General features: G+C 42.3%; 2 protein-coding genes across 3 annotated transcripts in view; both read right to left on the reverse strand.

Moving 5' to 3' along the window:
- Window positions 1-1,000: 1,000 nt before the first annotated feature.
- LOC124472684 (E3 ubiquitin/ISG15 ligase TRIM25-like) overlaps window positions 1,001-25,818 on the reverse strand; it is a 35,177-nt gene continuing 10,359 nt past the window's right edge. The window contains 9 exon segments of the mRNA XM_047027659.1: window positions 1,001-2,529; window positions 2,903-2,962; window positions 3,124-3,283; window positions 3,393-3,626; window positions 3,712-3,807; window positions 5,146-5,834; window positions 10,232-10,288; window positions 10,569-10,728; window positions 10,845-11,024. Of these exon segments, the coding sequence (XP_046883615.1) occupies window positions 2,018-2,529; window positions 2,903-2,962; window positions 3,124-3,283; window positions 3,393-3,626; window positions 3,712-3,807; window positions 5,146-5,834; window positions 10,232-10,288; window positions 10,569-10,728; window positions 10,845-11,024 (2,148 nt within the window). The 3' untranslated portion in view covers window positions 1,001-2,017.
- On the reverse strand, window positions 16,918-24,748 carry LOC124472728 (ubiquitin carboxyl-terminal hydrolase 37-like). Of its 2 annotated transcripts, none has more exons than XM_047027736.1 (12): window positions 23,432-24,748; window positions 22,275-22,317; window positions 21,969-22,103; window positions 21,455-21,586; window positions 21,088-21,229; window positions 20,842-20,966; window positions 20,621-20,714; window positions 20,370-20,449; window positions 20,081-20,209; window positions 19,618-19,693; window positions 19,385-19,523; window positions 16,918-17,982 (listed from the first exon to the last, which is right to left on the reverse strand). In XM_047027736.1, the coding sequence occupies exons 2-10, from the start codon at window positions 22,307-22,309 to the stop codon at window positions 19,624-19,626; spliced, it is 942 nt and encodes a 313-aa protein (XP_046883692.1). In that variant the 5' UTR covers window positions 22,310-22,317; window positions 23,432-24,748; the 3' UTR covers window positions 16,918-17,982; window positions 19,385-19,523; window positions 19,618-19,623. The 2 variants fall into 2 exon arrangements, with proteins under 2 accessions (XP_046883692.1, XP_046883700.1); XM_047027744.1 differs by lacking the exon at window positions 16,918-17,982 and adding an exon at window positions 18,005-19,263.

Below are 25,818 nucleotides of genomic sequence, written 5' to 3' on the forward strand. Positions count from 1 at the left end.
TCATTCCTATAATTTCAGCAAAGCTCTCAATATGATGTAAAAAGGTGCTGCCACCTTGGTGCTGCCACCTTGGAATAGTCAAAAGCAGTCGATTCAAATTGAACCACCAATCAGAGGCTTTGACCCGCCCCCTGACTTTGTGACGGGGGGACGACAGATTTATTTTGCTGCAGGAAGTTTCACCGTGGATAAATGTAAGTATAAATAAATAAATGTAAGTATAAATAAATAAATGTAAGTATAAATGAATAAATGTAAGTGTAAATGAATAAATGTAAACACATGAAAACGTAAATATATATATATATATATATATATATATATATATATATATATACACACAAATACATGTAACATTTATATATTTTGTGTCATTTATTTAAGCTTTGTGTTATATAATTATTTATTTATCCAAGTATTTATTTATTTAGTTTTGGCCCCTACAATCCTCCATACCAAACTAGAAAAAATCATTATATCAATCAAATAATCAGATGGTTGATAAGCTTTGTGGAAAGTATTTGTGCATACTTCATTCTACTTTTGTGAAAACTAAAAAAACCCACCTTGATCAAGTTTCAGAATAAATGCATTGAATTCATGTTATTTTCTGATGTGAACTGCAACTTAAAAAAATCTTGTCAGTTGTTGAATGTTGCATATATCTTTGCTCAGGGCAGGAGTAGAGTCCCTGCCAGCCTCCAAACACAATATCTAATATCTACACAAAGGTTATTTGTGTAGATATTAGTGGGTATTATCATATATTTAACCTTTCGTTCACCTTTGCAAAGAAGATGTCTCCCTATGTTGGCCTTGTCAGTTAACCCCCTGTTATACAAAAACGTATTTTAATGTTTATGTTTATTGTTCTAAAGCCTCATGAAAACTGTTTGAAATATAGGTGATATCCAGTTATGCACTACAGAGATATTTGGATGTAATGTGTCATGTGACTCTTACCTACTATTAAAAAGAAAATGAGAGACATGCTTTGTCATTAACTTTTATTCTTTAAAAAACCATGTGGTATTTATGCAACGTAACTTACAATTTGGTAAATAACTAACATTTTCTGTTCATAGTAAATGCTAATAACGAACACTTTGCAAAAATTACACAGATTTTTTTAAATGAAGGAAACCACACCACCAGTTGAAGCAATACAAGCATAATAGTCTGAACTCTCTATGTATTTACATGCATGGATCTATGATGTAGTATCTGCCTGCTTGATTAACAGACACTTGTTGGCTGAACGTTATCTTTGTTATCCCTTTCTACTATAAATTCTGTCCTCTGACCTTAATGCATCAGAGAGACTTTGCAGGCATCACTGTGTCTCACAGGTCATTGTCATGTCGAGGTGTTGGTTAAACTCAATTTCCAACCAGCTGAGTGTCAAATACATATAAACCCAGAAATTTAAATTGCAGTCAGACCATCCTGGTGGAGACAGACAGAACTTTCTTCCACATTACATTAACCTACTGAAGCTGGTGCTTGACCCTGACCCTTAAAATCATCACAGGATCTGGCTTGAGTTGTCTTCTATACTTTAACATGAAAGTCAATCTCTAACAGTCTCCAACCTTGACCATGACATTCATGGAGGAGAGAGAATTAGCTTAGTAAGACCAATTCAGAAGATAATGAAACATAGACAGTTATGGGGACCTCTACTTCAGCTCACACAGTTCAGTAGTGTAGCCATTACACCAAACTCCAAACTTAAAACAGAGTGGCTGAGTGAATGTGGTCTGGACTCTATGCAGGAGGGTCATTTTGTCAGAGATGCTGTAGGAGGACAGAGTACCTGCTCTGTGATCCAGGTACACTCTTTACTCTGTGTAGCCCTTTATCCCAGCAATATCACAAAGTTGACTTCACAGTTGCCCACAATAGCCAATCTAAACCTCCAGAGAAGACAAGGAAAAACTCACTCAAAGCAGAAATGGAAGTTAGGAGGTGCAGTTCCACAACCAGAGATGTAAGGAGGGAAGGACACTAATGTGAACTACTCCAGCTCACACAGCTTGACAGTGGACAGAATAAACCGAAATACAAACCCAGGATAGAGTGGCTGAGTGAATGTGGTCTGGACTCTGTGGATGAGGGTCATTGTGTCAGAGATGCTGTAGAAGGACAGAGTACCTGCCATGTGATCCAGGTACACTCCTACTCTGGAACCAAAGCTTGAAGTTACTGTCTCAACATTATTGTGTCTGAAATTACCAGAGTACTCTAAACACCAGGATTTATCATTGTTTCCAAATCCAGATAGAAGACCTGACCCTGTTCTGCTGATGTCTTTATATGACACTGCTATACCAACCCTTCCTCTCCACTCCACCTCCCAGTAACAGCGTCCAGACAGAGCATTTCCACACAGCACCTGCCCGATGTCAGTGAATCTCTCTGGATGATAACTATATGGCTGGACTGAAGTAACTGTTCCTGTTCTGTTCCCCTCAGACAGAGAGATTTGTATGTATGCTGTGTTTGGGTCCAGAGTGAGCTGACAGGAATCTGGGAGAAGAGCAGACACAGAATCAAAGAAATGAAGTCAGTCAGATAGTATCTAAAACGTATTTATTTGGTGGACTTCTAGCGTTTTCCATTTCCATCTCTGGAGTAAATTTGGGAAGGTAGGCAATGCATCAATATATAAAAGCTGTCTCACCTTACCCTGATGGCAGTTGTGTTGCATCAGTTGTGCAACTGTCTAATGTGTGCTACCTGCCCATTGTATTCAGCTGTCATGTATGAATGGTGGGGGTGTATGTAGGACTGCACTGCCATCATCTCAATAATAAACACAAATATGGATTGTGTCTAGTAGCTTATGGTTTGTGTGTAGTGTAAGGGCAGAAAAGAAAAATAACCATTGAAAGACACCCACATTGTAAGAAGTCTGCTCTGGTCTTAGGCTCTGGTGGCAGTAAAAGATCCACTTGATTCACTACAAACACACCAACACATTCACACAGAAGTCAAATCAAGTTAAAATTAGTGGGTGACCGTGATGACTAAAATGTTTGATCTTGAGATGTGTATATGATCTACAGTGTGTCTAAAAGATGCGTGTATGATCAGTCTACAAGTCTAGTGTGTTTTACCCACCGGTGGTTATGATCTTTGGCCACTCCCCTTTAAGGATGTCCTCTAGTTTCTCTTTCAGCTTGGACACAGCCTCCCTCACATCACTGAAGTCCTTACGAGGAGGGACAATGGTACTAGATAAATCTGAAGATACACTGGAGCTGGAGAGAGACTGATAACCCTGAAAAGAAAGAGAGACAGAGAGACACATTTGTGGGAAAGAACTGCACAATAAACAACTAAATAGTGAGCTACTTCCAGTAAAGTAGATGGAAGGTGAGTTACTGTACCTGGAGGAAATGGATGTGATCTTCTGTGTGTGAGAGCTGCTCTAGTTCAGCATATCTCCTCTTCAGCTGAGCTATCTCCTGGTCCAGTCTCTCTACCAGTCCTTCAGCCTGACTCACTGCTGCCCTCTGCTGGGCTCTGATCAGCTCCTTCACCTCAGAGCGTCTTTTCTCAATGGAGCGGATCAGCTCAGTAAAGATCTTCTCACTGTCCTTCTCTGCTGCTTGTGCAGAGCTCTGAACACAACACACACAGACACATTTCTTAATTTCAGTCCTGTCCCACTTGAGGTCCTGATGTGTCTTTCAGAACTGTACTCACAGTCAGAGACTTTACAGCCTGTTGGAGCTCCTTCAGCTCCTTCTCTCTCTGCTGGACTCTCTTCTGAATATCCTGTTGACTCAGTCCAAGCTCCCGCTGTGGACAAACAAACAAGGTATGAATAATTGGTTTTATATGTACTGTCAAATTAGGAACAGTTATAATTTTATGTTGTATTTGAATCATTCAGTCAGTCAGTCAATATTATTTATAAAGCGCATATAAAAAGAACAGCTGTTAGCCAAAGTGCTGTACAATAACAAATAGTTAAAACACACAAGGACACAAGACACAATCACAGACAGTGCACACCCATTTTATCACAATAAACAAATGACCTTTAAGAAGATTTTTTAAATCATCATATGTGTATGTAACACTTGTGTATGTAACACAAGTGTATGTAACACTTGTGTAGTTTCTAAAATGTTTAAGCAGACAAGTGGAAGGGCACCCGGCAGACTTGTGAAATATATATTCTCTCTTCTTTTTCCGGTCAGTAGTCTAGCAGCAGCATTTTGGACAAGCTGGAGATGTGACAGCAGAGACTGTGAAACATCCAAATACAGAACATTGCAATAGTCCAATCTGGATGCAATGAAAGCATGTATTACAGACTCCATATATTTGAATGATAAAAAAAGACTTCATTTTAGCTATATTCTTCAGTTGATGTAAACAGCTTCTGACCACTGCAGGAAGTTAACTGAAGGAAGTTGGCTGACATCCTAAGCTGAACATCTCTCAAACAATCCAACAAACACTGTAACACTGAGTAGGATCTGTGTAGCAGTGATACGAGACATTATCATTCTTAAATTTGTTATACAGAGGGAGCATGAATAAAGAAAAGAAAACAGGACCCAGAATTGAGCCCTGTGGAACCCCATACAGAACTGGTGCATCAGATGATGAATAGTTGTCAAACGCCACAGAAAAGTTGCAATCCTTTTAATAAGAATCAAACCAATGCAAAGCACGACCTTGGATCCCAAAATGGTCTGAACGATTTAAAAGAATGCCATGATCAAGATTGTGGAATGCCGCTCTGAGATCAAGCAAAATGAGTGCAGGACAATTACCTGAGTCAACAGAAAGTAGTAGGTCATTTAAAACTTTGAGCAGCGCAAACTCTGTGGTATGCTGTAGTCTAAAGCCAGATATATATTTATCAAATACACCATTGTCCGGTATAAATGAAGAAAGCTGGTTAAACACAACCATCTCCAAAACATGAGATAAAAGTGATCATTTCGAAATTGTGTACACTTGATTTAAAACTGAGAATAGAAAAGCAGGGTGTGGTCTTCCATCAGCTATATTTTCTTCTTTATATTTCAATTGAAATAAGTCTCATCACTATTTTCCTATGAAGTATCAACCCCCAGTTGTATTGCACACAAATCAGTCAAAGATGAAAGCTGTGTTTCTCACCTGTTTCTCAGTTCTTTCTGTTACAGCTGAGATTGTATCGTGACCTTTATGGTCCTCCATTGAACACAGATAACAGATACACTGCTGGTCAGTACGACAAAAAATCTTCATAACCTCATCGTGACGAGAGCAGATCTTCTCCTGCAGTTGTGAGGAGGCTTTGACCAGCTTGTGCTTCTTAAAGGCAGGAGATTCATAGTGAGGCTGGAGGTGAGCCTCACAGTAAGAGACCAGACACACCAGACAGGACTTCAGGGCTTTGCGCTTCCTCCCAGAGCAGAAGTCACACAGCACATGTCCAAGTCTAGCAGAACTGTCAGCAGGAGGAGCAGCTTGGAGTTCTGTCTTCTTCAGCTTCTCCACCACCTCAGCCAGCATGTTGTTTTTCCTCAGAACAGGCCTGGGAGTGAAGGTCTGTCTGCACTCGGGGCAGCTGTAGACTCCCTTCTGATCATCCTGATCCCAGTAGTCTTTTATACAGCTCATACAGTAGCTGTGTCCACAGGGAGTAGTCACCGGATCCTTCAGTAGATCCAGACAGATTGAACAACTGAACTGATTGTGGTCCAGCAGAACTCCCTGTTGAGCCATTTTACTGTTCTTCTTCTCACCCACACAAAGGAAAAGACAGAGCAGTTTCGTTTTCTCGAAAAATATCTTGTAGGGAGGGGGGGACTTCCTGGTTCCACCTTAAGCAAGAAGAGGAGATGTTCAGGAATGATTACAGTGAACACTGTCTCAAAAGTGTGTGTGTGTGCGTGCATACGTGTAGATGAGCAAAGAGAATAAGAAAACAGTGAGAGAGAGAGAGAGAGAGAGAGAGAGAGAGAGAGAGAGAGAGAGAGAGAGAGAGAGAGAGAGAGAGAGAGAGAGAGAGAAAAACGAACGACAAAATCATGCTGTTACGATGCGCCACCACTCGTTTCTTCATTTAAAGTTTTATATTGGACCATTTCTTCTGAATTTCTGCCATGGTCCGGTTCTCTGAACCCACAGCATTGATGGCCCTATAATAATAATGATAATTTTATTTGTAATGCACTTTACATTTAGCTTAATCTCAAAGTGCTGTCTTTTGTCACTAATACCTGATGACAGGCCGCCAAACAGGACACATTTTCTCGCCTCCACCTCTGTTGTCAGAACCTCGATCTCACAGTCACCGTATTTCTTCAAATAAACGCTGCAGCGTTTAACGTTCATTTTTGGTGCTGCGTTTCTTCGAGGGCGGCCTTTATTTGAATAAATACGGTAATTCAGACAACGAAATGACCTCAGGAGCGCATTTATAGTTCATCTGCATATTAATTTATGGGAGGATTCAAGGCGGGGTCAGTGGCTCGTTCTCGTGCGGTCAATCTCACGTTGATTGTGATTTATAAAGGAAAGGTGCGCAGGACCTGGCGTACGACCGGTTTTATACATGTGAATATTTCTGTGCGTAGGTACTTTTCGAGTTTTGGCCGTACGCCATCTTCTGGTATGAAAGCTGCGCAATCCTTTATACATGTGGCCCCAGGTGTTTTGTTTAAATCGGTTTTACTGCAAGACATAAAAACATACATACACACTCACTCTCTGCCATTTCCTTACACATCATTACATTATTTTTGGAATAATGGATCATTCATTGAACACATATTAGTCATGTGTGGTCAGTGCAATGTGTCATATTTATTCCACATTACCAGTGCAAACACATAAATCGCAGTATATTGCTGCAAAAAATAATCCTCCAAGATAGTTGCTAGTCTTTCACTGAATACAACAATAAGTCAGGCCACACTTGAATCAGTATTCCTGTTTACGGTCATAATCCCCCTTTTAGCGTGAGTCCTGACTCCCATTCTGCTGCAGAGTGCTTTAAGGTTCTAGTCTAAGAACTCAGGAACAGTTCTCCTTTGAGAACTTGGGTTCTCACAATAAACAGCATGTTGTAAAGCAAATGCATTTATACAGACAAGTGAACAGATGGTCAGACTCACTGACAGACAGTCTTCATTAGTAACTTCCAATCTGCCATCATCTTTGACTGAGAAATACTGTCTTCGTGAAACAGACACATCTAGAAATGACAACAACGTACTCCCATGTGCCAGACAAACAATCATGACATCTAGATGTGGTTCTCTCACACTATTTAACAAACAACACTACAACTGTGGTGAACACAGTGAGGTTCTCTGTCTCAACTCTACATCTCCTCAGTGGGTCTGTCAGACTAGCCAGACTCCCAGCATAAACAAACACACAGTGCTCCTTCTAGGACAGCAGGACATTCTACATCTGAAGACTGAGCAGGGAAACAGATAGATTCACCGCTGGCTGGATCCAGAGATCAGCTGTGTGTCACTTCCTGTCTGTTCACCTCCAGAGGTCATGTGACAGTGTACAGCTTCAGATGACAGACGTGTCACAAGAGAAGAGTTGGAGAGAGTAATGTCTCTCCTCTCTCCCTCCCATGTATCTATCTCTCTTTCTGTCTCTCCTTCCACCACAAACAAACATACACATGCACACACACACACACCTCAACTCCTGATCCTTTCAACCCTCCATCAGGTTGTCACAGTGAGAATAACATGTGTGTGTGTGTGTGTGTGTGTGTGTGTGTGTGCGTATGGTGGATGTCCAGAATGATGACTGTGCTCTGGTCCACACCATCAAGATTCAGGATGGAGTGTCTGAGGTGGACCAGCTCTACAGGAAGAGAGTCCTTGTCTAGAGAGGATCATGCTGGTCTGGGACCTGCTGAGGGAGAGCTGTTTAACACAGCCATGGTTTTGTGGTGTGTTTGCAGGTGTGTGAGCATTTGTAAGGCTGACACATATGGGGTTTATTTCTCTCTCTATGCATGGGTTGTATATATATATATATATATATATATATATATATATATATGGGGGAGGCATTTTTGCCTTCATTATCTTTCATAGAGATGGTGTAGAGGGACAGGGGAGAGAGAGGAGATGACATGGAGCAAAGGCCTTGCAGTAAAGCCTCAGCCTCCAAGGTACATGCACTTATTCAGTGAGCTACCGTAGCGCCCAATCATTGGTTTATTACTTCAAAAGTCTTTTATGACAATACCTACAGAAATAAATATTATACTGATGAAGTAGCAGCTGTTTTTAATTGTCTCCCTTTCAGCCCTGCAGATGAGACCATGATGCATCTGAACTTTGCATCACTGTTCTATGAAAAGCTAAATAAAGCCTTTTATAAGTAAATAATTATTTAGCAACAGATAAGATTGAAGTCTAGTTTGGAGCAGGCTGATGCCTGATTCTGTCATAAGTAATTAAAACAATAATGAGGAACCAAATATAGCGGAAAAGACAATTGAATTTCAATGGTTTGTTTGTGTGTGCCATGTGCAATGAAGTGTTGATCATATTTATTGCATCTCCTTGTTTGGATTCACAAATTCAAGGGGCAGCAGTGCAGATCCCTGCTCTGTGTATTAGTAGGTTCATGTTTGTGAGCGTTTGGCTGAGCTGGGCTCAAAACTGTTTGAAATGTAGGCAGTGAGATGCAGTGATGATGCACTACAGAGATATTTGGATGTAATGTGTCATGTGACTCTTACCTAATATTTAAAAGAAAATTAGAAACATGCTTTGTCATGAACTTTTATTCATAAAAAAAACGTTGTGTTATTTATGCAACATAACTCACAATTTCGTCACAAACTAAAATGTTCTGTTTATAGTAAATGCTAAAAACAAACACTTTCCTTTAACTACACAGCATTTTTTAAATGTAGGAAACCACATCTACAGTTGAAGCAATACAAGCATAATAGGCTGAACTCTCCATGTATTTACATGCATGGATCTATGATGTAATATCTACCTGATTGATTAACAGACACCTATTGGCTGAATGTTATCTTTGTTATGCCTTTCTACTATAATTTCTGTCGTCTAACCTTCATGCGTCAGAGAGACTCTAAATTTAGTAAATGAATAAATGTAAATGCAGTGCCGGCCCAAGGCATAAGCGAACTAAGCGGCTGCTTAGGGCCCCCGTGGCCACCATAGGGCCCCCAAGAGCACATTAAATTAGAGTTTAATGTTTTTTTAAAAATATATATATATTAACCTACGCCAAGGGCCCCCCAAATCAATTCTGCTTAAGGCCCCGTAAAGGCTTGGACCAGCCCTGTGTTAATGTATTAACATTACTCAAAAGGTTTACATGAAGTCAGATAGCCTGTTTGCTATTGTATAATGCCTGTTTGTAATATATCAGATTTCAGAGTTGGTCTAGCCATGATCTAGTAACTTAAAGGCTGGTAGTTGATTCAAGATAATAATGGGGGTAAAAAGACTGAAGGATGGGTAGTAACAGTCTCTTAGAATCCTGCCAGCTTTCCTGAGGCTTCATGTGTGGTAGGTGTCCTGTAGGGCTGGGAGCTTCCTGACGATGATGAACTCAGGAGACCTGACCACACTACATAGGGCCTTGCAGTCCCTGTGTGTGCAGCTACCATACAATCCTGTCAGTATGCTCGGATTCGTCCTCTGGCCACCTCGTCTCTGTCACTCGACTTCTGTTCTTTCCCTTCCGTCTGGGACCTTTAACTGTTTCCCAGTCCCCTGTCCCATATCCCAAAGTTTGGGCAGGTAGGCAAGGCAGTGCCGGTCCCTGCACATTTGGCGCCCGGGGACGCAAATCGAGGGGCTGCCCCCCGACGAACACACGGATATATGACTTGGCGCCCCCTGCTGGTGGTGTGGGAGGGTTAATTAATAGATGCACTTGGGAATTTGCCGCCCCCCTCCTGCCGCCCTAGGCGGCTGCCTTTGTCGACCATGCCTAGCACCGGCCCTGAGACAAGGCATCAATATATAAAAGCTGTCTCACTATCCCTGATGGAAGTTGTGTTGCATCAGTTTTGCAACTGTGTAATGTGTGCTGCCTGCTTATTGTGTTCAGCTGTCATGTTTGAATGTTGGGGGTTTTTGTAGGACTGCACTGCCATCATCTCAATGAAAAATACAAATATGGATTGTGTCTAGTAGCTTATGGTTTGTGTGAAGTATAAGTAAAGAGATGATAATAGCCGTTGAAAGATACTTACATTGTAAGTCTGCTGTGGTCTTGGGCTCTGGTGGCAGTAAAAGATCCACTTGATTCACTACAAACACACCAACACATTCACACAGAGGTCAGATCAAGTTACACACATAGTGGGTGACCGTGATGACTAAAATGTTTGATTAGTTTAAACATGCTTGTATGATATTGTTAGGATAATTTCTCAAGTAATGCACAGAGTTGTCGGATTCAAAGAAAGTACAATGATTTATTTCTCCGACAGATCTACAGTGTATCAACAGGATGCTTGCATGATCTACTACAGTGTATCTACAGGATGCTTGAATGATCCCTCTACAAGTCTAGTGTGTTTTACCCACCGGTGGTTGTGATCTTTGGCCACTCGTCTTTAAGGATGTCCTCTAGTTTCTCTTTCAGCTTGGACACAGCCTCCCTCACATCACTGAAGTCCTTAAGACGAGGGTTGATGGTGCTGGGTAAATCTGAAGATACACTGGGGCTGGAGAGAGACTGATAACCCTGAACAGAAAGAGATAAAGAGATGTGAGTGAGAGAGAAAGAACCAATAAACAACCAATAAACAGCTAAATAGTGAGTTACTTCCAGTAAAGTAGATGGAAGGTGAGTTACTGTACCTGGAGGAAATGGATGTGATCTTCTGTGTGTGAGAGCTGCTCCAGCACATCATCTCTTTTCTTCAGCTGAGCTATCTCCTGCTCCAGTCTCTCCACCAGTCCTTCTGCCTGACTCACTGCTGCCCTCTGCTGGGCTCTGATCAGCTCCTTCACCTCAGAGCGTTTTCTCTCAATGGAGTGGATCAGCTCAGTAAAGATCCTCTCACTGTCCACCTCTGCTGCTTGTGCAAAGCGCTGAACATAACACACACAGACACATTTCTTAATTTCTGTCCTGTCCCACTTGAGGTCCAGATGTGTCTTCCAGAACTGTACTCACAGTCAGAGACTTCACAGCCTGTTGGATCTCCTTCAGCTCCTTCTCTCTCTGATGGACTCTCTTCTGAATATCCTGTTGACTCAGTCCAAGCTCCCGCTGTGGTCAAACACAAAAGTTAGGAATAGTTTGTTTGATATGCACTGTCTAATGAGGAAGAGTTATCATGTAATGTTGTATTAGAGTCAATGTGTATACTTCATTTTAACTGACAGAAGATAAGCAGGGTGTGGGCTTAAACAAAATGATTGCATAACCGTTGCTCATTCCAAGGCAACAAGAAGCTGACGGAACAGTCCAATTACAGTTTTTTTCATTCGTTTTGGTACTATTTTCACAAGTAAGGTGTACATTTTCAAAACTTTTAGTACAAAGATCCAAACTGATCACAATTGTAACGCAGCTAGTCATTCTTTCAAAACCTCATGGAATGCTTTCAGTCCACATAATCATGGTTTCAAACACAAGATTATTGTAATATGTAATGGGAACATTTGGTTTAATCACCAAAACACAACAGTATGATGTTCTTTCAGTTTAGTATTTTTAACAATCAGTTCATCCAACAGCAAATAATGCAAAATTAAATTTTTCAAATCGGCCTTAGAAGTGCTGAAATTACTGTAATATGCTAAAGTACTATGTAAAAGACATATTACAGTTTCACATTAGGCAATGCACTGACATTACTCACATTTACGTAATCTATAACTTCCAAAATAACCATCCTATGTGTAATCAAGTGAAAGATAAATGAAGACATTGTCTACAATCATTTGGCTAAATTAGTTTTTATATTATTTTTCAGATATAATTGTAACATATGTATACTTTCTATCATGTATGTAACTGAATGAGAAGAAAATATAACATTTAGAGGCCCCATGCCCACCTCTCTGACCTCTCTGTTGGTGCCCATGCCCACCTCTCTGACCTCCCTGTTGGAGCCCATGCCCACCTCTCTGACCTCTCTGTTGGTGCCCACCTCTCTGACGGATCTCTTGTCCACAAGCTCTTCCTATTCCCTGCTGTCTATCCGGCTCCATGTTGAAAGAAATTGCCAGTGTTTACACCCCCACTTTTACAGTACGTATATCTAATGACCAATTGTGGTTACCCCAATTTAAAATCAAGTAGCAATAACGAGTATTCATCATGTGTGGTTACAGTAATTTATATGTTCGTACAAAAACACATTTTATTTCTTTAGTTCTCAAAATCGATATACTGTTTATTGCTGAAATTAAAATATATAGGTTTACCAAACGGTTCAGTGATTAACCATTAAGATCTGTTGGATTAAGTGTTGGTCAAATGTATTTACGCAAATTATATGAGAAGCATATCAAAAGTATCGTGAGCATTGCATTGTGAAAGACAATTACTTCATATGAAAGGTATTTCTTTGATGACACACTAATTAGGTGTGGTGAAAAAGTGATTGTGTATGTTGTCATTGTACTTTGTCAATTGAACATGTATTTTACATGTTTGAAAAAACAGACTTTTTGATGATCTGCTTTGAGTTTTGTACTAACAGTTGTGAGGTTTTACCACATACTTGTGAAAATAGTACCAAAGCGAATAAAAAAAGTGTAGTATGTTTGCTAACTTTTTTCTTCTTTAAATTTCAATTGAAATAAATGTCATCATTATTTCCTATTAACTACCAACACCCATTTGTATTGCACACACATCAGTCAAAGATGGAAGCTGTGTTTCTCACCTTTCTCTCAGTTGTTTCTGTTGCAGTTGAGATTGTATCATGACCTTTATGGTCCTCCATAGAACACAGATAACAGATACACTGCTGGTCAGTACGACAAAAAATCTTCATCACTTCATCGTGACAAGAGCAGATCTTCTCCTGCAGTTGTGAGGAGGCTTTGACCAGCTGGTGCTTCTTAAAGGCAGGAGATTCATAGTGAGGCTGGAGGTGAGCCTCACAGTAAGAGACCAGACACACCAGACAGGACTTGAGGGCTTTCTGCTTCCTCCCAGAGCAGACGTCACACAGCACATCTCCAGGTCCAGCAGAACTGTCAGCAGGAGGAGCAGCTTGGAGTTCTGTCTTCTTCAGCTTCTCCACCACCTCAGCCAGCATGTTGTTTTTCCTCAGAACAGGCCTGGGAGTGAAGGTCTGTCTGCATTGGGGGCAGCTGTAGACTCCCTTCTGATCATCCTGATCCCAGTAGGCTTTTATACAGCTCATACAGTAGCTGTGTCCACAGGGAGTAGCCACAGGATCCTTCAGTAGATCCAGACAGATTGAACAACTGAACTGTTTGTGGTCCAGTAGAACTCCATGTTGAGCCATTTTACTGTTTTTCTTGTCACCCAGACGAAGGTAAAGACAGGTCAGTTTTGTTTTCTCTGAAGAGATCATGTAGGGAGGGGAGGGACTTCCTGGTTCCACCCTCAGCAAGAAGAGGAGTTGTTCAGGAATGATTACAGTGAACACTGTCTCAAAGGTGTGTGTGTGTGTGTGCTTGCGTACGTGTAGCTGAGCAAAGATAAAAAAAAACTTCATGGACACAATCCTGAAATGTGAGATTCCACTACTCTGCTACTGCATGGGGCTGGATTTCCATCATTCTTCTCATATCCACGCCCATTTAAATTCCACACCTGTAGTATAGAGAGTAGAGGACACATCTAGCACCTTAGTCTACCTGAGTGTCTATTTCTCCACAGTTGTTGAATATGTGTTGAGGCCCTGACCCCAACCCCTTCCTCTTTCTGTCTATTGGGGTCAAATGGCGGTTAGGGAGTCGGGCCATTAATCAGAAGGTTGTTGGTTCGATTCCAGGCCGTGTTGGATGACGTTGTGTCCTTGGGCAAGACACTTTACCCTAATTGCCTCGGGGAGAATGTCCCTGTACTTACTGTTAGTAGCTCTGGATAAGAGCGTATGCTAAATGACTAAATGTAAATGTTTCAAAATGGCTGCCGACCAAGGAGCAGGTGCATTGTTTAAATCAGTTTTACTGCCAGATATGAAAACATACATACACACTCACTCTCTGTCATTCCCTTAAACACCATTACATTATTACTTGAATAATCATTCATTGAACACATATTAGTCGTGTTTGGTCATTTGCAACGTGTGATATGTATTCCTCATTACCAAGGTAAATACATAAATCACAGTACATTGCTGCTAAAAACAACGTTGAAATCCTTTAAGGTTCTCATTTAAGAACTCAAGAACAGTTCTCCTTTGAGTACTTGTGTTCTCACAATAAACAGCATGTTGTAAAGCAGAACAGATGGTCAGAACAGATGGTCAGACTCACTGACAGTGTTCAACAGTAACTTCCAAGCTGCTATCATCTTTGACTGAGAAATACTGTCTTCATAAAACAGGCCCATCTAGAAATGACAACAACATACTCCCATGTGCCAGACAAACAATCATGACATCTAGCTGTGCTTCTCTCACCTATTTAACTAACAACACTACAACTGTGGTGAACACAGTGAGGTCCTCTGACTCAACTCTACATCTCCTCAGTGGGTCTGTCAGAGTAGCCAGACTCCCAGCATAGACAAACACACAGCGCTCCTTCTAGGACAGCAGCACGTTCCCACGTCTGAAGACTGAGCAGGGAAACAGATCGATTCACCGCTGGCTGGATCCAGAGATCAGCTGTGTGTCGTCTCCTGTCTGTTGACCTACAGAGGTCATGTGACAGTGTACATCTTCATCATGTTTAGTGTTCATGCTCTGGGAGGGAAAGTACCAGGAAACAGATCCAGGCTAACACCCTGTTCTGATGTACTCTGCCTGTACAGCACTAGAGGCTGCTGTTGTGTCACAAGAGAAGAGTCGGAGAGATTGACGTCTCTCCTCTCTCTCTCTCATGTATCTCTCCTTCTCCTACGAACACGAACAGACACACACACCTCAACTCATAATCCTTCTCTTCCTCCGTCAGGTTGTCACAGTGACAATGATGTGTGTGTGTGTGTGTGTGTGTGTGTGTGGTGGATGTCCAGAATGATGACTGTGCTCTGGTCCACCAAAACCCAGGATGGAGTGTCTGAGGTGGACCAGCTCTACAGGAAGAGAGTCCTCGTCCAGAGAGGATCATGCTGGTCTGGGACCTGCTGAGGGAGAGCTGTTTAACACAGCCATGGTTTTGTGGTGAGGTGATGTGGTGGTATTGTTGGGGTGTGGTTGTGGAGGTATTGTGGTGTTGTAGTGAATGTGGTGCTGTGGTGATGTAATGGTGGTGTTGTGGCGGTGGTGTAATAAGTGTGTACCGGTGGTGATGTGGTGATGTAATGTTTTTTTTGGGGTGGTGTTGTGTTGGTGTAATGGTTGTGTAGCGGTAGTGTTGATGAAATGGTGATGTAGTGGTGGTGTTGTGGTGATGTAATGGTGGTGTAGTGGTGGTGATGTGGTGTTGTAATGGTAGTATAGCGGTGGTGTTGTGGTATTGTGTTGGTGGTGTGGTGGTGTGGTGCTGGTGTGTTTTATTGTGGTGGATATAGAGATAAGTGACATTATGGTGATCAAACATACCAGGCTCAAGTCAAGTTGTATTGAGATGCTGAGATCCAAACCTCCACTCACTGCTGTTTCCTCATCCATGTTACAGCTGAATGTATAGAGGCTTAAACACCCTCCCGAGTCCTTCCACACACACACACACACACAAACACACACACACACACACACACACACTACTCACAAAGAAGAGATTTTTAAGAAGAGATTTAAAACCATCATTTGTTGATGCAGTTTCTATGTTGAGTGTCAAATTATTCCAGAGCTGCGGAGCAGCAGCTTAAAAGGCTGGATCTCCCTTCAGTTTGAGACATGTCTTTGGAACAGTCAACCGTAGACTTCTGGTTGATCGGAGGTTTCGTGACGTATTTTGATGGAATGAAAGAAGATCAGAAATACATAGAGGAGCCAACCCATGCAGACCCTTATGAACAAACAATAATGCCTCAAACTGAATATGGTATATGTTCTCTCTTCTTTGTCCCAGTCGATAGTCTAGCAGCAGCATTTGTGACAAGCTGGAGACATGACAGCACAGACTGTGAAACGTCCAAATACAGCACATTGTAATAGTCCAATCTGGAAGCAATGAAAGCATGTTTTACAGACTCCATATTTTTGATGATAAAAATGACTGCATTTTAGCTATATACTTTAGTTGATGGAAACAGATTCTGATCACAGCATTGATCTGTTTCTCAAAAGTCAAAGCAGAATCTAAAGTAGCAGCACCTATATGTCTAACATGTGTATGAAAGTTCCCAGATAGAGGTCCTAGTTTACTGCTAACCATCTCTGTAGAACCAGAGGGGCCAAAGCTGAAGTTGTTGATGTTTACCTAAGCAAGACTATTTCGTGTAAGCGTGGCTTTCGATAGCGACGTTGATGGAATACCTCCATGAACTAACAGAATCATAATATTTACACACATATGATACATCTTTATAACATTGTATGGTATGTTATTTTTTATTGAAGCGGATTCTGGTCCTGAGACAGCTATCACCCTGTAAGAGGATAAGAAAGGGGGGGAAAGCCCCTTTCTCTGGTCGGGGAAAGGAGAGTGTCGTACCATGGTTTGTCTGTTGGCTCTGCATTACAATATCCAGTGATAGTGCACTACAGAGATATTTGGATATAGTGTGTCATGTGACGCTCACCTAATATTAAAAGGAACATGAGAGACATGCTTTATCATTAGCTTTTATTCGTTTAAACCTTGTGGTATTCATGCAGCATAACTTACAATTTGGTCAATAACAAAAATGTTCTGTTCATAGTATATGCTAAAAACGAACACTTTCCTTTAACTACACTGACCATTTTTTTATGTAGGAAACCACATCACCAGTTGAAGCAATACAAGCATTATAGGCTGAACTCTCCATGTATTTACATGGGTCTATGATGTAATATCTGTCTGCTTTATTAACAGACACCTGTTGGCTGAATGTTATATTTGTTATCCCTTTCTACAAAAATGTCTGTCTTCTGACCTTAGTAGAGTAGCCATTACACCAAACTCCAAACTTAAAACAGAGTGGCTGAGTGAATATGGTCTGGACTCTGTGTAGGAGGGGCATTGCGTCAGAGATGCTGTAGGAGGACAGAGTACCTGCTCTGTGATCCAGGTACACTATTTACTCTGTGTAACCCTTTATCCAAGCAATATCACAAAGTTCGCTTCACAGTTGCCCACAGATGAGCCTCAATAGCCAATCTAAACCTTCAGAGAAGACCAGAAAAAACTCCCTCAAAACTCCTAGATCAAAAATGGAAGTTAGGAGGTGCAGTACCACAACCAGATATGTAAGGAGGGAAGGACACTAATGTGAACTACTCCAGCTCACACAGTTTGGCAATGGACCCAAAAGTCCGAAATACAAACCCAGGACAGTGTGGCTGAGTGAATGTGGTCTGGACTCTGCACTCATGTGATCCAGGTACACTCCTACTCTGGAACCAAAGCTTGATGTTATTGTCTCAACACGTTTGTGTCTGAAATAACAAAGATTACTCTAAACACCAGGATTTATCATTGTATCCAAATCCAGATAGAAGACCTGACCCTGTTCTGCTGATGTCTTTATATGAGACTGCTATACCAACCCTTCCCCTCCACTCCACCTCCCAGTAACAGCGTCCAGACAGAGCATTTCCACACAGCACCTGCCCGTTGTGAGTGAATCTCTCTGGATGATAAGGATATGATTGAACTTGTGAAGTAGGTTTTACTGTTCTGTTCCCCTCAGACAGAGATATACGTTTGTATGCTGTGTTTGGGTCCAGTGTGAACTGACAGGAATCTGGGAGAAGAGCAGACACAGAATCAGAAAAATGAAGTCAGTCAGATAGTATAACAAACGTATTTATTTGGTGGTTAACTACTTCTAGGGTTTTCAATTTCTATCTCTGGAGTAAGTTTGGGCAGGTAGGCAATGCATCAATATACAGTATAAAAGCTGTCTCACTTTTCCCTGATGGCAGTTGTGTTGCATCAGTTGTGCAACTGTCTAATGTGTGTTTCCTGCTTATCCACAGACAATTGGTATACCCAGTGAAATTTTCCTTAGGAAAAAAGAACTGGTTATATCAAACAGGCCCCAGGACATCAGAGAGGCTTTTACTAGAGCTGGAAATGAAAACAGACAGGCAACAGCATCTTTTGAGTGTGCTTTCTTAATGGTCAAATCCAAAAAGCCACACATCACTGGGAAACTGATTAAACCCGCTTGTGTAAAAATGGTAGAAATAGTATAGGCTTCCAAACGTAAAACTATACCTTTATCAAATAATACAGTAAAAGCCAGAATCTACACATTGGCAGATGATGTTGAGAAGACGTTAGTTGAAAAGTTAAAGATGTACCCATTTTCTATCCAACTTGATGACATTTCTACTGTGGCAGATGAAGCAGTACTCACTGCATATGTGCAGTACATTGAAGACGCCGAAATAAAGCAGGACATTCTTTTGTATACTAATTTGTCAAAGACACGGGGAGAATATATTTTCAATGCGATTGAGTAGATTCTGATTTGCTTCTATTATTTTATTATTATAAATAAGAGCAGAAAATGGAGCCTGGTGCTGCAAAGAAAAAAATATCCTTCTGAATCGTAGCTTGTTATGTTTATTATTCTGCTGTTGTTGCATTTATTAAAAACTTGAGAAGAGATAACAGTAATTCCTGTTTGATTGATGAGAGACATGTTTCTCACTCATGCCAACCACTCTGCCTGATACGGTGACCTGATCCGAGCAGCTCGATCTAATAAACAAAGTCAACTCTTTTCATTGTGGTGCTTTCCTTGGACCATCTTCAGACAAAAAATCATCTAACACTGATTAACTAATAGTAAATGCGGGACGGGGGGTCGTTAAGGATTTTGAAAGTTAAATTAGGGGTCTCCTGGGGAAAAGGTTGGGAACCCCTGGTCTAGCGGGCCCCTGGTGGTCTAGCAGGCCGCTGGTGGAGAGGGGGATCCTGGTTGATAGAGGGCCCATGGTGAATGGTGGGCTCCTGGTAGTCTAGTGGGCCCCTGGTGTTCTAGTGTCCTTCACCTTCTCCACTAAAACTAGTAAGACTAAGAGAGAAATAAAATAATGTCAACTTAAGTTGAATCCCTCAATGTTTAGCTGATGAGTAAAGGCCAGAGAAGCCTTACCTGTAGGTATGGAACAGGATGTAGGCCAGAGAAGCCTTACCTGTAGGTGTAGAACAGGATGTAGGCCAGAGATGCACAATCCCCCCGCACCATGGCCTCGTCTGCTCTTATCACATTGGTGTCATCCAGAGTGAGCCATCCATCACCCTGGCCCTGGGCAACGTCACTGATGTAATGGCCTGAGGAGCAATAGAGATGGATCACAGTTCAAGCTCTTGGTTAGTGTGTCTTTGTGTGTCTATGTAGTAAAACAGGGTCTTTGCAGACAATTACCGGAGTTCATGCTGTCTCCCACATGAGAGATGATCCCAGACAGGCGGTAGACTCCAGTGTCTCCTGGGTTGTCCATCTGAAATAAGGAAGTATGTTAGTTTACTTTTTAAAATGGCTGCAGCTTTTCCCCCGACCATTACAGGAAAGCACACACACCCAAAACATTTTAGCAACTTTCTATCTTTGACGGATCTCTAATCTCAATAGTGAACTCAATCTTTCAGTGTCATTCATTTTGACAGCTCCTTCTCTCTCTTCCTCTCTTTTCCTATTCATTTCCTCACCACAGCTGTCCCTCTGCTCTCTGGCCTCAGAGCCTGACTGTTGGTAACTGACCCTGAAGTTGGGGTGAGGTCAAATGTTGTAAATAACAGAAACAAAGCTTGAACAAAGCTTACTCAGATCTTAACTTGCCTACAAAGACTTTTTTTGTGGAGTGTAGAATTGGTGTGCGGATTCTTACTTGGATGTTTCATCCCCACAGACTGAGATACAGGACAGTGGTATAATTCCTGGGATGGCCATGTCTTCAGTCCTTTTGACCAGTTTCCCATCCTCAAAACTGAACCTCTTCATATGGAGAACTAGAACACTGCACCCAGACACAGACATGGCAGACAGAGGCCAGCACTGAATGAATGAACTCAATTACTAGTCACCATTACACCAATCAGTAAATCAATCATTTACACCTTGAAGTCTGGTTTTGGACAAAGTACAAATGCAATAGCGTTGTGCTGAGAGGATCTTACCGGGGAAGGGAGAGGAGCTTGCTGACCACAGACGCCTGCTCACCCAGACACAGCTCACATCTGCACTCCACATCTGCTGCCTAGAAGTACACACCACCGAGGACAGATTTGGGAGCCTTGTTCTCTAGCTGAAGACTAATAACTTAGACCAGTTCTACATGTATTAAGTTCAAAGTATGGGAATCATGGTGAGTTGATAGAAGATGCATCATTAGATGCAAATTCCATCAGAGTAAACTGTAAATACTGACCTTGAAGTACAGACACAAACTTTTCTTAAGGCATGGAGTCAACTCTAGGGACAGGAAGTTGAAAGGTTCTTCTCTGTAAACCTTCTCTCCACACCTTAGGGGGATATGGAGAAAACCAATATCAATCGTAAACCACTTACTGTCTCTTCTACTCCTGATGCTTTGATATTTTGCTGTAAACATCAGCAAAGCCTCAGGGCCCCAGAGGAGTGAGTTGTTACCTGCAGCAGGTGCGTTCGATCTGCATATTAAACTCCAGGCTGGCCACTGGGCAGATGTAATGCCTCAGAGACTCCCCCTCAGCCTTTAGCTGGCAGAGGACAAATATAAGGAGCTCGTGTGCGTCCTTGGAGCAAGAAAGAGAAGACAAAACAAACAATGGTAAATGTAAATATAATGGCAACATTTTGAGGAACAACATCGATTTTTCCTGCTAGTGCAATAGCGATTTATTCTGCATTTGTTACCTGCTCGTAATTTTCGAGGTAACTGTCGTTGTATTGTGCTAGACAGTTCTTGACCCTGTACAGAATCTTCTTTTTGAGATTTTTGGAAGTTTTCCTGCCCGTACTGGTGTAGTTTCTGGCTGCCTGGAGTTCATGGAAGCATCTGTGCACAGATAGCAGCAGGTAGCATAGTATCAGTGGTTTATTAGGTTAGAGGTCTTAAAGGATACTAGTGTAGAGAGAGAGATAGTTAGGGTAGCATGGTATCAGTGATGAAGTAGAGGTATCATATTAGTGCACAGAGAGACTTTTTCCCTGTTTTCCATGCTTGGGTTAGGGTTAGGATGGATGGATGAGCACGTGTCCGAAGGTGTGACTGCAGCTGTACCTCAGTAAAACTGAAGAGGAAGCAGGCCCCCAGATCTCTTCCTGCCTCACGATGTTGGTGGAGAATTCCGGAAGTGCAAACAAGCACTGCAGGGTTGCATTAAGAAAGCATGTGTTTCCGATATTAGGCAACCTGTATGAAAAGATATCCAGAGTTACATACTGTAACAATTCCTATGTAACTACAATGTTGTTTCTATGGCAATTGTGTATTTCTTTTTTCTCTCTGTTTATTGCCCTGATTGTTGAGTAGAGTGTGTGTATTGTGTAGAATGTAAATTGGATGTTAAATTTGAGGTGTATGTTGTGTTTCTCAAATGAAAAAACACTTTGATTACAAAAAAAGTTGTTTCTATGGGTATTGCTGTGTGTGCTTATGTAGTAGTTAATGTAACCTCAATGTAAATGATAGATTAAAGCAATTCACTCATTAGGTTACTTTGATTCTGGAACAACAAAATACATCACTCTAGGAAACACAATGTTTTCAAAGTTCACTATTTAGAATATTTCACCCCAGCAGCTTGATCCTGTCTTTTCCTTCTCCCTGCCCACTCTGAAAGTCCAGAAAGCTGAGTAGACTCTTGAGGGTGGACATGAGATCTGCTTGTTGCTTTGTTGTGGTGGACAAGTCCTGGACAGCCACAGCACTGGAGCAGCGGGAAAAGAGTAGAGACAGAGTGGTGAATGAGCGTTGAAAAAGAAAGAAGCAGTTAGGTCCATCACAAACAAAGTTTTGTTTCATTCGTCTGGGTTTTCTGATGAGAATGTGAACTTCTTTGATCTGAGCCCACTGAGATGCAGGAAGTGGTTGAACCTACCTGTCGAGAGACGCAGAGGACTGTTGGAGGGTCATATTGCCTTCTGAGGAGAGACAGAGGAAGACATGGTTATGAGGGGACCGTGTGGTTGAGGAGGAATACAGAAATGTGTGCCTTTGTAAGCCTCTCTTGTCACACACCTCTAGTCGCTGCCATACGAATTGAAGAATTGATGTTTATTGGCCATGAAAGTTTGCACAGACACGGAATTTGATTTGGCAGGAGAGCCTACCTAGGCAGCCATCAAAGGCGCCCACCAGAAAGATTACAGCAAAGCATAACATGAGGAGAGAGGAGGAGAGAAAAAGGCAACCCCCATACAATGCTCCTAGAGGAGTACAGTATGGGAACAGGCAAAAACCTCAGCACATAAGCCCACAAACATTAACAACACAACATTACAAACACTTGCAATGGGAAAGGGCGGTGGGGTAGACCAGCAGCATCTGGACCTGCGACCGTAATAGGCGCTGGACACAGACCCGCCAGCCACCCAGGGAAAAGCAATCGAAGGCGTTGGATGGGGGTGGGGGGGTGGTGGTATCTGTAGTAGGTGAAAGTTAGTGTGTGAGTAGGTCTGGGTTGGCGCCCTCGACCTAGGCCACAATCAGTCCGAGTCTCTCTATGCAGATAGTGTTGGCAAGGAGACGTCCTTGGTCATGACCCGGGTAGAGACCAAGCCACAGATGTTGATGGTGGGGGAGTGGGAAGGGAAGAGCAAGATAGTCTCGCTTCAGCGCTCTCCAGGGGAGTTGTTTTCCAGCAACGGCCTTGGCCAAGGCCTGAGCTGGTTACGGGGCCGAAAGTAGATGAGATTGGTGTAGATGTTTAGACGAGTAGATGCGACTCAATTAATTACTCATGCATCGGCATGTCCTCCACCAGAGCACTGAAAACAAACAGGCTTGATGAGCTCAATCCATTCCAATTACGAAATAATTATTTAGGACAGATTCAAATGAATGGTCGTTAACAGGCTTCTGCATAACTAGATAACGACCATTCATTTGAATCAGGTGTGTTGGAGCAGGGAAACATCTAAAACATGCAGGACAGGGGGTCCCTGAGGACGAGGGTTGAAGACCTCTGCTTAGGACTTTGTCAAAATGATGAAAAGGAGGATACCCAGTGGCATGAGACTAAATGTCAGAATGTACCTCTCTGGACTTGCACTGCTGCTTTGGTCCTGGGTGACAGAGGACCCAGCGGAGCTGGGGGAGCTGCCGGCAGGTGTGGGGAGCTCCAGGAGAATAGGAGCAGGGAGAGGGACCGGGGAGGGGCTAGGGGTAAGAAGGCAATGGATGGGAGACAGAGGCAGTGGTGAGGGGGTTAGAGGGCACAGGGAGGCTGGATGGGAGTCAATAGGAGACTCAGCTATCACTGCCGTGAGGAAAAGGACTGGAGATGACGGGGTGGGGTTAGGATGGGAGATGGGGGACATGGGGAGGACATGAATCAGTTTAGGGGTCGGGGTGGGAAAGGGGTAGGTGTAGTGAGGCAGTCAGGTAAAAGGCTGGTCTGAGAAGGAAAGAGAGAGGAGAGGTGGAGTGAGGTGAGGCTAGATGCCCCAGACAACAAGGAAAGAGAGTCTGGTGCAGGGAAATCTAGGGAGTTTGAGGGAGAAAGGGAATGAAGAGAGGGGGGCGGGCTAGAGGAAGGAGAGAGGGAACTGCAGGATTGATGCTCCAGTCCCATCTTCTTGTCCTGCTTTGCCGAGGTGGAGCAAGCTGGCAGGAGGCTCTCAGCTTTTGATGGAGCATGGTGGAAGGAGATGGACGGAGGAGTTGAACTCTGCACATCTGCCTTGATCCTGTCTTCATTCACAGCTGATTGAGCTTTGTGCTTTTTTAGCTTTTTGGCCTTTTTGGGCTGTTTGGAGACACAGCAGAGTTTATTTTGACTGATGTATTTGTGAAAGCAACTTGTACTACCACAGTTGTGCACTGTCTTGAAATAAAATAACGTTCAGGCCCAGTATTCTGCTGGTGTGAAAATGCCACAGATCGTTTTTTCTAAACTCTTAGAAGACAGCAGTACTGCAGTTTACTTAATCAAAAAAGCACCCATGGCTTTCTTCCATTTGAATCAGTGATCAGAAGTAGGTATGTGTGTGATTTTACTATTTTGATCAAATAATTCATTGTGATTTAAGTTATTATAGTATAATATTCTTATTCCTATATACTTAAAGCTATTCAACACGATCTGATATTAGATCATATAATAAACATACCTTTAAACAAGAGAAGCACGATCCCATTTTGCATGTAGTTGTACAATGACAAGTTTCACAGAACACCTGGCTATATCTACTTGGGCATTGTGATGTCATCGTGTTTCCAACAATTTATGATGACAACAGTTGTCATGCACTCCACACAAGCCACCTCGATCTCATGTTGCCCTATTCTTTTTTCATGTATTTTGATTAGGGCCAGGGACGTGCACACGCTATGGCTAAGGTTGCCCGGGCAACAGCCCGTTTGCCCTAAAAAATAGTGAATTTAAACAGCTGCAGAATTTCATGTAGACCTAGATTTAAAAAATCGCCACCCAAAACATTTCATAAAGTAGCCTTATTCACTTCCAATCGATAAGCCTATGGGCAACGAGTGTGGAAGTCACAAGGGGGAGGGGGTATGCCCCCTACTCTGTTTACTCTGCGGTAGCTACTGCACGCGACCGCCACCGAGAGGCAGCTAAATCTTTTTTTGCGTTTTGGACGTCCATATGGACGTCCATAGACTGACGGCGATGGCTGCTGATCTTTGCATGGATGGACGGACGGCGATGCTGTTCAGAGTGCCGTCCATAGAGGGAGCATATATTTTGGACGGCGTCATAGCCGTCCATATGGACGGCGATGCTGTTCAGAGTGCCGTCCATAGAGGAAGCAGATATTTTGGACGGCGATGGATTAGCAGGGACGTCCCTCGTGCCGTCCATAGAGGGAGCAGATATTTTGGACGGCATCATAGCCGTCCATATGGACGGCGATGCTGTTCAGAGTGCCGTCCATAGAGGGAGCATATATTTTGGACGGCGATGGATTGAATGTTTAGCAGGCTGTTGAGCTAACAGAACTGCCGAAGGCTACCATAGCATGTAGCTAGCTACATTAACTTTGGATGACTCAATCTTTTGTCAAGTTAATTTGTATGAATTGCATGTTAGTGCAATATTTACGCCTTTATTCTGTTTTTTTTACATAATCAGCAGTATGATCTCATGACAATATAGACTTGAAAAACAATATGTTATGGTTTGGGTTTGCCTATAGGCTACATATATTTTAATTATTTCGAGAATTGTTAATAAAGACTCATTTAAAATTTTAAAATTTGGAGTGTTAGGCCCATAGGCTATTACGTTTTGCATTTGTCTCCGCTCAAAGTGGTTCGTGCGCAACATTGGAGCTACTGACTGGTGGCTCCAAATCCACCCATAAAACACTTTAAACTGACGGCTTCAAAGACCTAAAGGGCAATGTATTTCATAGGGTCATAACACAATGTTAAAATCTTAATTGAGTCTTTATTAACAA

The sequence above is a fragment of the Hypomesus transpacificus genome, chromosome 2, assembly GCF_021917145.1.
Source record: "Hypomesus transpacificus isolate Combined female chromosome 2, fHypTra1, whole genome shotgun sequence".
NCBI lineage: Eukaryota > Metazoa > Chordata > Actinopteri > Osmeriformes > Osmeridae > Hypomesus > Hypomesus transpacificus.